The sequence below is a fragment of the Octodon degus genome, unplaced genomic scaffold, assembly GCF_000260255.1.
Source record: "Octodon degus isolate 3935 unplaced genomic scaffold, OctDeg1.0 scaffold00156, whole genome shotgun sequence".
NCBI lineage: Eukaryota > Metazoa > Chordata > Mammalia > Rodentia > Octodontidae > Octodon > Octodon degus.
Genome location: NW_004524732.1, coordinates 4,491,495 through 4,507,242, shown reverse-complemented (window position 1 = coordinate 4,507,242; position 15,748 = coordinate 4,491,495). Strand labels below are relative to the sequence as shown.

General features: G+C 40.9%; 1 protein-coding gene across 1 annotated transcript in view; it reads right to left on the bottom strand.

Moving 5' to 3' along the window:
- Positions 1-15,748, bottom strand: part of Usp24 (ubiquitin specific peptidase 24) — a 131,974-nt gene that overhangs the window by 55,557 nt on the left and 60,669 nt on the right. Inside the window, exons 22-33 of the mRNA XM_023702674.1 lie at positions 14,797-14,873; positions 13,507-13,647; positions 13,290-13,343; positions 12,280-12,395; positions 9,273-9,339; positions 9,043-9,153; positions 8,304-8,402; positions 8,036-8,212; positions 5,146-5,231; positions 4,894-4,987; positions 3,275-3,430; positions 799-896 (exon numbers count right to left, since the gene is read on the bottom strand). Of these exons, the coding sequence (XP_023558442.1) occupies positions 799-896; positions 3,275-3,430; positions 4,894-4,987; positions 5,146-5,231; positions 8,036-8,212; positions 8,304-8,402; positions 9,043-9,153; positions 9,273-9,339; positions 12,280-12,395; positions 13,290-13,343; positions 13,507-13,647; positions 14,797-14,873 (1,276 nt within the window). The remainder of the gene's footprint in view (positions 1-798; positions 897-3,274; positions 3,431-4,893; positions 4,988-5,145; positions 5,232-8,035; positions 8,213-8,303; positions 8,403-9,042; positions 9,154-9,272; positions 9,340-12,279; positions 12,396-13,289; positions 13,344-13,506; positions 13,648-14,796; positions 14,874-15,748) is intronic.

The window sequence follows — 15,748 nt, the reverse complement described above, 5'->3', positions numbered from 1 at the left end:
ATACTGTATGGGAATTATTTCAGTCCTCAATTCCTATCCCAATATCTCCTCTAGTCTCAGTGCAGCTTCCCACCAGACTTGCATAGAGGAATCCCTGAACTTGCTTCAGCTTCCAGCTGGCCTTCATTCCTCTACAGGGCCTTCTGTCTGCACAGCTCTCCTGTGTCTGTGGTCTAGTTCACAGTAGCTCCTGTAGTGGGAGGTTCACCTTCTCATACCACTCATGCTGCCTTCCATCTGAGCTTGAAGCTCCCTTTCCCTCCTTCCTGATCCTGGCAATTGCTTGGCATCTTCTCAGTCCCCAGCTCAAGCCAAGAAGCGCTCACTGACCTTACTACCCCGGACATTTCTCCACTGCTCTCTTGCCTTCCTCCTGCAGCACCTCTGATCTGCCTTTAAATTTTTCAGATAGCAGCTAGCTCTTGCTATTATTTTTAAACCACAAACCTCTCAAAGGCAAATAATGTCTAACTTATCTTTACAAGCCTGGCACAGATGCTGGACATAACATGGATTACAGGGAGTCAAATTCACCCTGTTTCAAACTTATGGTAGACTCAAAGATACCCATATGGTCCCCTCACCTCTACACTTAAGAATTTCCCTGACAGAGGTGGAAAAGTCTCACTTCTCTGTGCTTTTTAAATAGTCCAAAGTCACAAAAGGAATTACAATATTCTAAAAGACTGAAGCATCATTCCTTGGTATTATAACCCACTGACACCTTGTTGAGAACAAGCAAGGCTCTGCAGGTAAAATTAACTGAGATAACTGTACTCATTTCTGCCACTCACACACCTCAAACCACCTGCCCTGAGGAAATTCTCACAGAAGGATTTCGCACAGCTTCTTGCCATGTCATCGTCAGCTGTTGGCATGAGTTTGGAGCTTAAAACCTAGAACAGAAAAGCATAATTAACTATTCCAATATTTTCTGCAAAAATTATTCCTTTACTGAGTAAAATGTTCAGGAAACTAGAGCTAGAATCTCTAAGCCATTATACATTATTTTCCTTCCAGAACTATCAGGGGCTTCTGTTTCACAATTAAGATAGGCATTCTCCATATTCTATTGAATTAGAAAGAAAAAAATTGTTCAGCTCTAAAGAAAGCTAGCACATTCTTCTGATAAAATGGGTAAATGTCAAATTTTCAGGCTTCAAGCTTAGAAAACAGGTGCTTTTATATAATCTGCTAGAGATGCCCCTACACACCCCCTTTTGTGGGACTGAGGTGGGAGTCACAGTCTTGCCTGTGCTGGGCCAGCACACTCAGGCATTGCCAAGCCACATCTCTAGCCTTTCTTTTTTTTTGGGGGGGGGGGTCTTGTTGTTAAAGCACCAGCGACACTGGGCTCTAGTGGTAATCTCCTGCCTCAATCTCCCAGCACTCTGGGGGGGGGGGTGCAGAACTGGGGATTGAACTCAGACCCTTGCTCTTGCCAGGAAAGTGCTTATTCTACTGAGCCATCTCCCTGGTCCCAGCCTTTCTACTTTGAGCCAGGGTCTTGCTAAATTATTCAGGCCAGCCTTGAACTCCTATCTCAGCCTCCTGAGTAGCTAGGACTGCAGGTATGTGCCACCACACCCAGCTCAGACATGTTCTTTAGAAAGCACAAAATCTCAAGTTTTATAAAACTGCCAAATATTTACAATGTTAGCTGAGCTCCCTAACCAATGAACTATGAGCAATGTACTAGGCATACATGTTTTACTTTATGTGTGAGGGGCCCGAGTCTGGACAGGTTAAGGGGCCTCTCACTCAAGGTCACATGGTTGCACCTTGAGTGAAGAGGTGCACAGCCTTCTTGTGTCCGCGCCCTTTCTTCTCTCACATGCAAAGCATATGTCAGGAAAGCCTAACTGAACACTGTGGTAGTGCAGAAAATTATTTCAGGCAAATAATTAAACTACAGCACAAGGCTACAAATTTAATTCACATTCTCCCTATATCAGCTACAGATAAGAGACTACAGGTGATTTTCCCTTTTGCTTTCCCATCAGGTAAAGGCAGATAATAATTACGTAGTAAACAACTGCTTAGGTAGTCATAATTGTTTAAAAACTTAAAGATCTCTTACTGCCTCAGTTATAAATTAAGGAACAGTTCAGGATCCATTCCCAGTCTAAAAATGTGTTTCTATAAACCTATGGGCTTTCGAGGCTTAGGTCTTGAAGGTGGGATTTTTGTTAGAGATGTTTTTGCTCTCTGAACAGGACAAGCACTACACAGGAGAAGGAGCCCTCCAGTTTACTGTGTACATACTTAGTGAACTAAACCTGTTAATTTAGGTCTATTTTCAGGGAGGCAGGTGACTGCCGTGGACTGGACGTCTCCAAAATCCCAAGTCTGAGATTCTAACTCTGAAGGTGACTGGAGTTTCCAGGAGATGATGGAAACTTACATGAATGGGCTACTTCACAAGAGTCCCCCTCCCAGTCACCCCCTTCTTGCCAAGTGAGGACTCCAGAGAACACCACTGACATGACCCGGCAAGTGGGCCTGTACCACACACTGAATGGCCTTATCTAGGGCTTCTCAAGCTGAGACCGTGAGCAATGCAGGTTCTGCTGCTTGGGCTACTGTTTAAGTCTATACAGATCCTGTTACAAACAGACTAAGATTATAATAAAATAAGTTAACTCTAGTTCTCCTAATAGCATTCTTAAACTTAATGTTAATGTGCTTCCTGGTAAATTCTTCATAAGTCTTGAATAGAGGCAGAAAACTTGAATAAATTAAAAAAGAAAAAAATAGTATATAATTAAGAAAGCTGGAGATAGTTATACAAAGTGTAGAACTTTCAGAGGAAGGTAATGATGCATATGTAATGTAAGACTTTAACTATTCATATGCTCTTTTACAAATGTGACAATGAACCTAAGTATAAACTGAAAAAAAATCTGGGAGTTTCCAAAGGCAAAAAAAAAAAAAAATATTGTGTTCAAAACCCATTTTTTAAAAGAGATTACATAATACTGTAAAAGCAACTTTTACTAATTTCTGGCATCTAAAGGCATGAATCTTCAAACTATTTCATTTTCATTCTGTTAAAATGAAATGACAGGGCTGGTGAGATAGCTTAGTGGTCTAAAGCACCTACTTAGAATAAGCTTAGCAAAGCACAGGGACTGCGGTTCAATCCCCCAGCACTACATGCCAGCCAGCCCCGCCCCCTGGTGGGCTGAGCTGGCCACACACACACATATAAATAAATAAAATTTTAAAAAAAAAAAAAAGAAAGAAAGAAATGACAAAGAAGCAGGCTCCTTACTTCCAAGTTGTAGAGTACCCTGAAGGTGGACATTCCTGGAGCAAAGGACCGAAATAGGCTTTCTAAGATTGAACTCGCACTTGACTGATGCTGCTGCTTTGCAGAGAGGGACGGAGACTTGGAAGACTGTGAACTTGATTCTGACAACAACGTTTTCTAAATTTAAAAGAATGCAAAAAGGAAAGGATGCCTTAAAAGCGTAAATTAAAGAAAAGCAGACTTCAATCCATATTCTAATGTTCTTTTTTTCCTTAATATAGGTGACATCAATGAAACTTTCTGAAAAATTATCTTTATAAAACTGTATCACTAATTAATAAAACATTAAGCTGCATTGTACAAAATCTAAATGTTGCATGATATTCAAATATTACATACATCTTTTGATAATGGTAAGCAACACTAGCAAGGTCATGTTAAAACTGTTTCCATATTTACAACCTGTACTTCTGGATACTGATAAATTATTCTGGTTCATTTTTTTAATTTTTAATTTTTTTGGCAGAACTGGGGATTGAACTCAGGCCCTTGTGCTTGCCAAGGAAGCGCTTATTCTACTGAGCCATCTCCCCAGCTCCTGCTAAATTATTATACTGCTGAAGTAGTAGTTTTGAAAATTTCTTTTTAGTTAATACCAATGATGTACTTTTTTAATGCAGTTCAGGTTGGCATTGAGCTCAACACGTAGCCTAGGCTGGTCTTGAACTCACAATCATCCTCTTGCTTTAGCCTCCCAAGTGCTGGAATTGCAGGTGTGCACCACCACACAGCTTATAATTGTATCACTTCTCTTCTTTCTCAAATTAGTACCTAGCCACAAATGCCATGATTGAGCTGATCTAAATTTCAACCACTAAAATAGACAAATTAGTTCTAACAATCGTTTTAAATTAATTCTGAGAATTCAATATGACAGATAAAATATAGTTTTCTCTACATATATCTCTTAAGAAACAACATTCTATAAATTAAAATGAACTTTATCATTTGTAATGAAAAAATGGTCATCTATTCTTACGAGTAAGTCAGACATGCAACAATTAGAGGTTCACAGCAGAAGTAAAGTATGTCAACTGAATCAGAACTAGTCTGACCCTGGACAAGCAACTTCATCTCTGGCTTATTTTCTACGTACATGATAAGCACGGAGGAGGAGATGACACTAAATTTGAGGTCATTATTGCCTCTCTCTGGATACTTTAGAAGTGAATATAAAGTTCTGAATTCCACTTACAGCAAAGTTTTTTTTTTTTTTAATTTAGTACAGGGTCTACAGGATCTCACTACACAGATGAGATTCATAGTGATCCTCCTGTTTTCAGCCTCCCAAGTGCTGGGATTACAGGCTTACCATACCCAGTCTCAATCACCATCTCAGTGTGCCCCGTGGGTGGGGCCAGCACTGCATGCTGGGGATCGAACACTGGTCCCTTTGTCAGCCTAAGCAGGCGCTTTAATCTGCTGAGCTATCTGGCTGGCCCTGCAAAAGTTTTTTTTTTTGGAAAGAAAGAATGTGAGAAAGATGCGAAGATAGGGCCTTAACATGAGTCCAGCTTCTGTTTTCAGTCTCGTGACATAAAATTCTCAAGATGGCTAAGTAAGTAGTGGAGATACAATACCTTCCTGCCTAATGAATCAAGCTGATCAAGCGCTTCCTGGATGGCTGGATCCGTGGGTATCAACAGCAGAAGCTTTCGTACTCGCAGAGTTATCCTGAAAATTTTTAAATAAAACTTTGTTCCCATAAGCCAGTTTCAGTATCAGGATCACAATCTGAACTGTAAAGTACAATACAACTGAAGTGACGAGTTCCATTGGCTCCTCAACCTTAGTAACTTGCCCTCTCAGGCCTCACACGCATTTCTCCGTACCTTGGCTCCTCGAGATTGGCGAGCTGGTAAAGCATGTCAAACACATTACACACAAGAGCCATCACCACACCGGGGAGGGATTTCTCCTGAGGGAAAAAGCGAAGTATAAATATATATCTAGAAAAATAATTATCTCCTTTTCTACCAAACAGATCCCAAGACTATGATTTCTGAAATGATGGCTGCCCTTAAGCTTAAAGGGAGTGCAGTGCTTGGTGGGTGGAAGCATGCAGATAGGGGTTCATCTCTTCCACCTGCCTGGGAAGGGGCCAAGGTACACAGGCAGAGACGGGGCACTTGTGGCTTGTCTGCAGCCAGGTGGGTCACACTGACTGGGAAGTGAAGGTAAAGGAGTATATGCACATTCACACCAACTGGAAGGACGTGTAATCTAGGCTACTATTTCTGAAGACCAGAAAAGATGAACTGGCTGTAACTTCAAAGAGATAAAGATGTGCTTAATGCACTATTTTCTGGCTCTAAAGAATAAATAACTGTACATTATAATACATATATATTTGTTTTCTTCTTTTCTTTTTTTTTGTATTGTGAATGAAACTCATGACCTTGAGCTTGCCAGTAGGCACTATACTGCTGAGCTATGTGCCTGGTCCTCATAGAACACAGTTATATATGGGAAAGTTTTTAATAAATTCACAATAAATGATAGTTTAAAATGTAAAACTTGAAAAGGTTATGTATATTGTGCTTGTTGTTAATCAACTATCATAATACCACGGAGCTTTACACACACTAAGTCCCTGACTTATGAACATTCCTGGAAAATTGTTTCTAAGTCAGATTTGTCCGTGAGCCAACAGTGAGGCTCACATAGTACACCTGTGAAAGTCCGCAACTGGAGTGTGTTATTAAGCCAGGGACCTACTTTTTGTGTATAGCTACTTTAAAACCCCACAACACTCATAGTAAACCTGAAAAGCTCTTTGATATATACATATAGCTTATGCTATAAACTAGAACAATACAGTCACAAGAAGACCTTACACTTGAAATTAAAATATGTAACATAAAAGTAAAACCGGGCCGGCCAAATAGCTCAGTGGATTAAAGCACATGCTTAGGGGCTGGGAGTTTGATCTATGGGCCTGCTAGGCCAGCCCTTCCTCCAGGGAATTCTGAGACAGTGATTGAGACTGGGTGTGGTGGCGCATGCTTGTAATCCCAGCACTTGGGAGGCTGTAAACAAAAGGATCACTGAGAGTCCCATCGATGCAGTGAGACCCTGTAGACCCTGTCCTAAAAATAAAAAAATAAAAAAAATAAAAAAAAAAGAAAGAAAAGAAAATCCCTGTGTCTTTTAAATACCTTTCCTTTACAAGAGCTTGCTCCCTAGACAGGAAAAGCCTAATGTGCTGAACATCTCTTGTAGCTTTGCACCCTGAAGCCAGCTCAGAGCTGACATAAAAAAAACATAACAGACACACTGACTCGTAGAAGTGAATCAAGTCTGCACCTCCAGCATCCAGACACTGCTAACGTGCCAGGGAACTGGCAGTGAGCAAAGCGCAGAAGACTCTGCTGGGGAGCTCAAATTTTACTTGAAAGAAAAAAAGCTCAATAAATTTGTACCATGTTAAAGAAAAGGGAAAGGCAGGGAGGGAAGATGCAGATGCAGGAGAAGAAACAGGGTTGGAAATCCAAGCAAGGTTGCCAGAGACGCTGGATGAGTGGCCATGCCACTGGGGCAGGCTGGGTGAGGGCTGGGCAGTGAGTGGGCCTTGGTCAGGGGTCCCTAGAGAGCCCAAGAAAGACTCGTAACTCTTCTGAATGGCACAGGGAGTTGAGGAGTGGCAAATCTGACTTCTACCAGGCTGTGGGCTGCTGGGTGCCCACACAGAAGAGCCATCAGCCTATAGCAAAAGCTGAGACCCCTGCAAGAACACCACCGAAACACACAGGTGTGGGATGAGGGATGCTGGACCAAGGAGCTGTAGAGGCAGAGAAATGCACCAGGACTCGATTCTCATTATGGTTTTGACAGAAAAAGAGACAGTGAGGACTCTGCCATGAGCCACTGGAAGAATAGGAATACCACTGGAGATACAGCAAGATTATGGACTTAAGAGAACTCGAGGAGGGGCAAGGTGTGAGAAAGGGGAGATCAGAGTCCAGCTTTGGACCCTGATGACTGGAGTGTCCAGTGGGCATAAAAAAGGAGCTATCGAGAAGTCAGGTGTATCTGTGTGTCCACTTCAGGCTAAAGACACAAACTAAAGCTGGGTGTGGGGGTGTGTGCCTGCAACCCCAGCACTTGGAGGCTGAGGCAGGAGCATCATCATGTTTGAGACCAGCATGGGCTACATAATAAGTTCAAGACCAGCCTGAACTACATAATGAAACACAGTCTCAAAAAAAGAAAAGGAAAAAACCCTAAAACACAGAGATAAGCACTAAGAGGGGGAGGAGACACATTAATCTCTGGACAGTCTCTTTTCAAGAGAGGAAGACAAAAAGAAGCAGAAGCAAGTGTAGACAACTTTTTTGGGAACTCTGTTGATGTGTGGAGAGAACAGGTCAATAAAGGTGACTTGGTGTGAGGAGTTTTCTTAAGATGACAGAAAAAACAACATGTTTGGTTGCTAATGGGCTGACTCACAGAGAGGGAAAGTCAAGGCATCCTCGAAGATGGGTTTAAGAGGACCATGGGTGGCCCAGCAGGACAGCACTGTGCTTCCCAAGACTGAGACTCAGAAGCTGGTGAGTCACACAATTTTGCCCAGACAAATCCTAGCTGTTCTCAGTTACGTGTTCTGAAGAGTCAGAACTCATCGTAGAGAAAGGGGCATAAGCACCCAAATCCACCTGGGCTGAAGCTAAAGATACTGACTGGAACATGCTGGTCAGTGAACTGGAACTGACCCCTCAGTACCTGCTCCATGGCATATGATGAACTGAAGACCCCGCTGCTGCTGCTGCTGCTGGAGCTGGTTGAGGAGTCTGCTGAACTCCCAGAGGGTGTCCCACTGCCAGAGGTCTTTACTGTAAGAACCTGCTCATCAGAGAAGCCCAGCTGGTGGAGCAGCTTTTGATCTTTATTCACTGTCAACTGCAAAAAAGGTTTCATAATTACTGAAAGGAAAAAGAAGACAAAAGTGTTCACAGCAGGCTAAGTGCCAAAAGCTGCCACTGAAACCTACCAGGCTATCATTTGTAAATATCTGTATATTATCCACAGGAGAGCACAACTGCTTGGCTATCTTCCACCGGACACTCCCGACGGTTTCATTACTGTGTGCCTACAAGAGAAAACCAACGCTGCTGGGAGAGCATTCACTCACTCGTTCCTTTAAACAACTGTGAGCTCCTTCCTACTAGGTAGAAGGCTCCTTTCTAGAAAATGAGAGCAGAAAGCAATCCAAAGCAAAGAAGCTTGTCTTAGTCCACACTCCAACCTTACCACATTGTGTGGAACAAACTCCCAGTGCCTCACCGCAGCGCCCTCTCCTCCTCCCTGCTCGCTGTGCTCCAGCCTCGCAGCCACCTGCCCTCCCTCTGTACTGGCTTGCTACTCCCTCTGCCCAAAACGCTCTTCCAAGGACTTACCATTTACTCTGTTGCTCTACTTAAGTCTGCTCAAGCGATACAGCCAGAGACTTTCCCAGTCTATCTCTATCTAAAATCTCACACATGCCCATTCTCCCGGTCAACCCAGCCTGATCTATTTATTCTTTGTAACACTTATTACTACTTAGCATTATATGTTTACTTATATATCTGCCTGTACCCCTTAGACTCCTGTCATATCAGGTCTTTAGTCTAAATTTGTTTATCAAATAGCTTTTAAAAATCACTATTCACATGCCTACCTCCATTAACACTCTTCTTATGAAAGCAACGAGACAATGAACATGGCTGCAGAGCTTAGTGTAAACCTACCTCTACAGTGAATGTATCTTTGGTAGACTCATAGGTAATATTAAGAGTTAAAAGATGTCCATGAAATGAGGCACCATGAGGTAGAATAGTTCTTGGAACAGAGTAAAAATCCTTGAAAAAGATACAAATCCAACAAGTCAGATGTACAGTGGTGCTGTTCACCATGTCAAAAACACACACCTAACACCTTTAATCTATAATCCAGGAAGTTGCCTTATAGAGAGGCCTACCTCTATAGTGATCACATAGCGTTCTGCCAGAAGCAGCAGTCTCTCAATTATCACAAGTTTGGTGGACCTATGGATTTAAAAAATAAGTTAAATACACTCACAATGCACTGCTAACCAGAGCTCAGTTCTAATCTGTTTCTCCAGCACCACAATCACCGTCAGTGCTCACTGGTCAAAGACTGAAACCTGAAAAGACTGGGCATCTCCTTCACCCGATGAGAGGTGGCCCAACCTGCTCGCAGCTGTGGCACAGGTCCAGCTGGTGACAACCTGCCCCTTTCTTTGCTTTTCTTCCTTTATCATAATCAGCTGTTCCCTTGTACGGAGGACCTGGATCTCTAGGCCTAATCCTCCAGTAATGAACAATCATTATGAGTTAGTCTCCTAATTTTACAACTAAAATACAACATGAAACTATAAACATATAAAATCTGAGAAAGTCATGAATCAACTGAAAAGTAGAAGGCAAATGCAAACCAGTAAGTATACCACAAATAAAATTTGAAAATGAACTCTGAGGTCTCTTCTGGTTGAAGACAATATAATCATTGGAACAGCACTGCAGGATTCAACAGCATACAGAGTCACCACTTCACACTACTGAAGAGAATGTCATACATACCAACAGAAATAAACAACAACTCAAGTGCCCTTGAGGTAACTGGTTCCAGAAAGTCTACATATTTCAAGTAGGTATAGTTCTAAAATTAAAAAGTGGCATTATCATTTTCTAACAACTGGACTGATACTTTAATAAGCAGTCCTGGAACTTTTATTTTAAAACCAGTTCTTTTCTTTTTGTACCAGGGATTGAACTCTTGTTCTTGTGCTTGCCTGAAAAACCATGTGATTAAACACATTTTAACAGTTCTACTAAATAATATAAATTCTAAATTCTTCCAGTTTATGGGCAAGAACTATAATCTTGAAATTCAGATAGAAAATATTTAAGTGCTAAAATAATTTAATTTTGAACAGCTTTAATTACATTTCAATAATTAATTAAGTCACAGGTAGCATTGCAAAATACTATACAGATGAAATAGTAACCCATCTCTCCTCCACTGGAACAATTATGCATACTAGAAAGTTCTTTCAAAACTAGTGAAATGACATAAACTACAATGTCTTAGTTCAAATTCAACTTTGATATCATACATTCTTAGTACCTCTACTTAAGACCTGGTGGTAAGGCTTTCAAATGATAATGATTTTTCTGTGTAGTCAGCTAAATATAAAATGGTTCTGGATAAAAAGTACTTCGTAAAGAGAAAAAACAAAGAGCACACTGGTTTTAGGAAGTAACAGTTTGGAAACCTTAACCCAGTAGTTTGTAAATGACGAGTATTAAGGAACTGAATAACGGGTATGAGTTATTTTTAAAAACATGATTTAGAATTCTTAGTGAAAGGATATTTCAGATACATGTCCCAGAATATTTGAATGGAAAAGCATGTTAGTGCTCTTATCATGAGCTAAATCTATAAACCCTCCTGCCATTTAAAAATGAAAGTTGAGGGGGCTGAGTTTCATTTGCTCCCTTCGTATTAAAAGTACAGCAACAGGGCCATGGAGATACCTCAGCAGTCCGAGCTGCTGCCTAGGCAAGTGCCAGGACCCGGGTTCAATCCCCAGCACCACATGGGGTTCTAGTCCCACCCCTGGGTGAGCTGAGCTGGCCACCAAGACCAGGCATGGTGGGGCGCGCCTGTAATCACAGCACTGTAGAGGCTGAAAATAGGAGGATCACTACGAGTCTGAGCTGTGGGGTGGAGACCCTGTACCAAACACATACAATTGGAAAAAAAAAAAAAAAAAAAGTACAGCTACACAGCAGCAACTTATTTTTAAAAACAAGGTAAAAAAGAACAATATGGGCAAAGATATTGCTTTGATTTCCTTTTTAAAGAAGGTTTTGAAAAGAAAAGCATTATCTCCAACAGTGCATAAAAAGCTGTAAATGAACAGTGGCTCTGAGTAAAGAATAACTATGCAGAGAGGCATCACTAGAGGGCAGCAGAAGGTGACACAAGGGCCAAGTCCCATCAAGGGTTGGGGTTAACAATGGTGTGGAGCTGCTTGCCAGGCTTCACACACTTGTAAAACCCAACACAAGTTAGTTCAATCTGATATTTCTAAGCATGCACTGTTTTACTTACTATTTTAAAGAACTCAGCAAACATTTAAATCAGACTTCACTGATAGTATCTGCAAATTCTAAATAGTAATGTGAGCTCAAAGTTTTAACACAAACATCTGGGCTAAAGTTCTCAAAATTATTTTAAAAATAATTTTAGTTAATTAATTACATGCATAATTTTAACTGATCACCATCTTCCACTTTATTTTCCTTACCTCATTAATGCCCTAGATTTAACTAGTCAAGAAGTTATTGGTGAGGAAATATTTTACTATATAATTAATACCATAGGGTCGGGGATACAGCTGAGTCACACAGCACCTGCCTGGCAAGCACCAGGTCCTGAGTTTGATTCCCAGTACCAATAATATATTATATAACATGTTATGATTACTTATACAATGACTGTGTCTTTATTCTACCTATACACATTACTCATCTTATACAGAATGAAAATACTATAAACACACACGAGCAGCACTTAGCTAGGCACAGCAGTACGAGCCTACAAACCCAGCAACTCTGAAAGCTAAGGTGGGAGAGTCACTCAAGGCCAGGAGCTCAAGACCAGCCTGGGCAACGTAAGGACAGCTTAGCCTTCCCAGCAACAGAACCTGTGCACAGGCAGGAAGGAGGGCCAAAGCAACACGCGCGTGTTTCGGCAATGACATACAGACTGCCAAGACATGGATTTGCAGGCGTGTGATGAGGAACATGTCACTCCTCAGGATATGACTGTTTGCAAACATTACTATATAACAGCAAGAAACCTATAATTAAGATACATCCACAGAGGAAAAAATAATTTAAAAAACACTGCTACGTACTTATGTGTGTATATCTGTTTTTACTTCCATAATCACTTACCTATATGGAGACTGAACTGATGTTGCTACGGTTGGCATGGCAGTTGCTGTGAGCATCTTCGTTGCTCTAGTCACAGCGTGTGTAAGGGTGGGGCCACCAAGGGCTGAACTGGCCGCCTATAAAATACGAAGTACTCATTCAGTGTCAGGGTTTCTCAACCTACACTCTTCTGACATTTGGGCTGGATAATTTCTTTTGTTACAGAAAGTCCTAGACATTGTAGGACATTCAGCAGAATCTCTGGTCTTTATACACCAGGTATTAACTGGACCCTTTCTAGTTATGACAATGAAAAAGCTCTCTAAACATCAGTATGTGACCCCAAAAGACAAAATAAGAGCCTCATGGGAACTACTGCCCTACACACGTTAGTTTATGTGCTACCTTATATAGGGGATGTAAAATACCGTGGATTACAGGACATACTGAGCACCAGAAAGATTAACTACTGACTTTTGGGGGCAGTAGCATGTTATGCTTTTGGAATACTCTTTATTAGCTATAAAACTTAAGCACTTATCTCCAGTAAAAATGAATGCCAAGTGCTCCACCATCATGCTGGAAGTGAGCCACTAGAAATGCATATGAAACACTAAGCAGCAGGCTTTTAATGGACAAATGCAACTAATATCATGTGCAACTGAGTATCCTGCTATGGTCTTCAATAGCATTTATTTTATCAACTGTGAAATGTAAAGGATAAGAGAGGAGAATGTGCCTAAATAAATTTTCTGGACTTGAAAAGGGAGAAAAAAATTAGTACAAATAATGTATAGGAGACTTGCTGCACGGCACGGAGAGGTGGTAAAAAAAGAAAAGGAGTGATCTCTTGGTATATTTCTGTATCAGGACAGGGTCTGTTCTCTATGCCTCAATGTGGTGCTTGTGACAAATTCTTCAACAGGATCTAGCTATGAACATCAGCATTATACCATCACCTAAAAACATACAATTATCAAATGGAAAAAAACATTCATTTCAAAGACAGGTCAACAAAGCTTGTTACTCACTTCTAATCTTGTGTAGCAGTCAGCAATGAATTTCTTATGTAAAGACACTGAATCCTAAAAGGAGGAAGTATATGGAAATTAGCATTCAGTTATAATCATTACTAAGGAAAAAACTTCAAAATAAACAATTTAGGGAAATGGCAAGGATGACAACTGATCAATAAAAATAAAATTCTGCTTTTCTGTACATGAGTAATTGCCTTCCTTGGATACTTACCTTCTTTAACCGAGGATTCAGGTTAATATAACTATAGTTTATGATTAGCTGAATAGCTTCATTAGCAATTTCTTCATCAGGTGATTCCATGGCTATTTTCCAAATGAAATCCATTCCTATTAATTCCAACTTTTCTACATACTATTCAAAAGAAAAAAGTTAAAATTACATATAAATTATACAGCATATTGGGGTGATAAAATTACAGAAAGTTGTTTTCTGTTATGACACCTCTTCAGGTCAGTATGAATTAAAACTGCAGATAGCACTGGGTAACCTCTGTGGGAACCAGGAAAGGGACGAGGATTTTCCCAAACAGTCCTGAAGCTCAGCTATACCTTTACTCACACAGGTTACTGCAACAGCTTAGGAGTAAGTGGACCCCACCTTCATGCGCTTTTCTTCAAAAAGAAAGAATCAACCTACAGGTGACTACTCACTCTCAGGGCTCAACAGGGCTTCCCCAATACTTAGTGAAAGGCAGCAAGACACAAGCTCTACAGGATTCTGTAAACATCCTTAGCATCCCAGTGAGTCAGCTCACAAACAAAAGGAACTTAGAAGAAGTAAGTCTTCCTTTCTTTCCTAAGGCTCACATGTAGACATACACACAAGCTACATGCATTCTACAGAGCCCCATTTTTCTGCTTCACTGTCCATTCCTAATTTTTTTCCTGTAATCCTTGCCACCGAGATCCCAAGAATGAAGACTCTCTCTCTTTTTTTTTAAAGGCACACTGAGGAACTGAAGCCTCCCCTCCAAACTGACTTCACCATAAGAGTCCACAGCAGGGTTGGGGAGATAGCTCAGTGGTCTAAGCGCCTGCCTGGCAAGCACAAGGACCTAGGTTCAATTCCCAAGTACCACACTCCACTCCAGTCCTGGAACCACGGTACGCCATACTGACTACTGAAAGCAGGCGTGGTGGTGCACGCCTGTAATCCCAGCACTGGGGAGGCTGAGACAGGAAGATCACTATGAGTCCAATCTGCATACTGAGACCCTGTACCACACAAATAAGTAAAGATTTTTTAAAAAATTAAAAACATTAAAAAAAGAGCCCACAGCTGCTCCAGTGCAGAAAGATGCCGAGAGTGACAGGATGAGTGAGCAGAGGAGCAATAGCCTACGCGGCTGAGGAGGTGCACTAGCGGAGACACACAGCCTCTTCTTTAAAAAAAAAAAAAAAAAGCCCATGTTTTCTCCCATTAGTACAAATGTATTTTTTGCTAAATATTGACCTTTACAAAGGAATCCAAATTATGCAGATTTGAGAATAATGTACTTACCAGCTGAGCTCCTTGTCTTTTTAATCGATGATCACAGAGATTCACATTTTCAAAAAAGGTCTTAAATAAGTTAAAGCCTGAAATTACAGAATGGTAGATAGATGTATACACTCTAAGTAACATAATCAATGAGAAGTGTAAAATAAATAAGGAGGCAAAAACCTAAAACCCTCCACAATCATTTCTTAGCTGTAATACTGAAAGCACAAAGAGGCACAGGGACACGTGCCTGCAGTGTCAGCTGCTGGAGCCCAGGATTCAGGAGTTTAAGACTAGCCTGAGCACCAGTGCAAGATTCTACCTAAAATATAAACAAAACAATAGGAAGCAGTAAGTATATGACACAAAAGGACATACACGTAAGGTAGAATTAATTAAACTAACTTTTGTGCTTCTGTCAAGCAAACGAAAACCCATAGAACAAGAAGAATGATTTGTGAATTACGTATCTAATAAAACGTTAATACCCAGAACACATAAGGAAGTTGAATAAATCAACAAAGAGACAAACAAATTGAAAAAACGAGGAAAATTTTTGATTAGAAAGTAGGGCATAGGAACTGGGCATGTTGGTGAGCACAAGGCCAGCCTACATTGCACAGCAAGACCCCTCTCAAAAATAAAATAAAATAAAATAAAAAAGAAAGAAAGCAGGGCATGGTGGCACATGCCTATAATGCCAGTTGCTTGGGAGGCACAGGAGGATCACAAGTCTGAGGCCAGTATGGGGGTACTTAGTGAGAACCTGACTCAAAATAAATTTTAAAAAGGGTTACAGGGCCGGGGAGATAACTCAGTAGAATAAGCGCTTGCCTGAAGTGCAGGGTCCTGAGTTTAACCCCGCTACTGCAAAAAACAAACAAATAAACAAAAAACTACATTTTGGGGCCAGGGAGATGGCTCAGTGGAGTAAGTGCTTCCCTGGCAAATGCAAAGGCCTGAGTTCAATCCC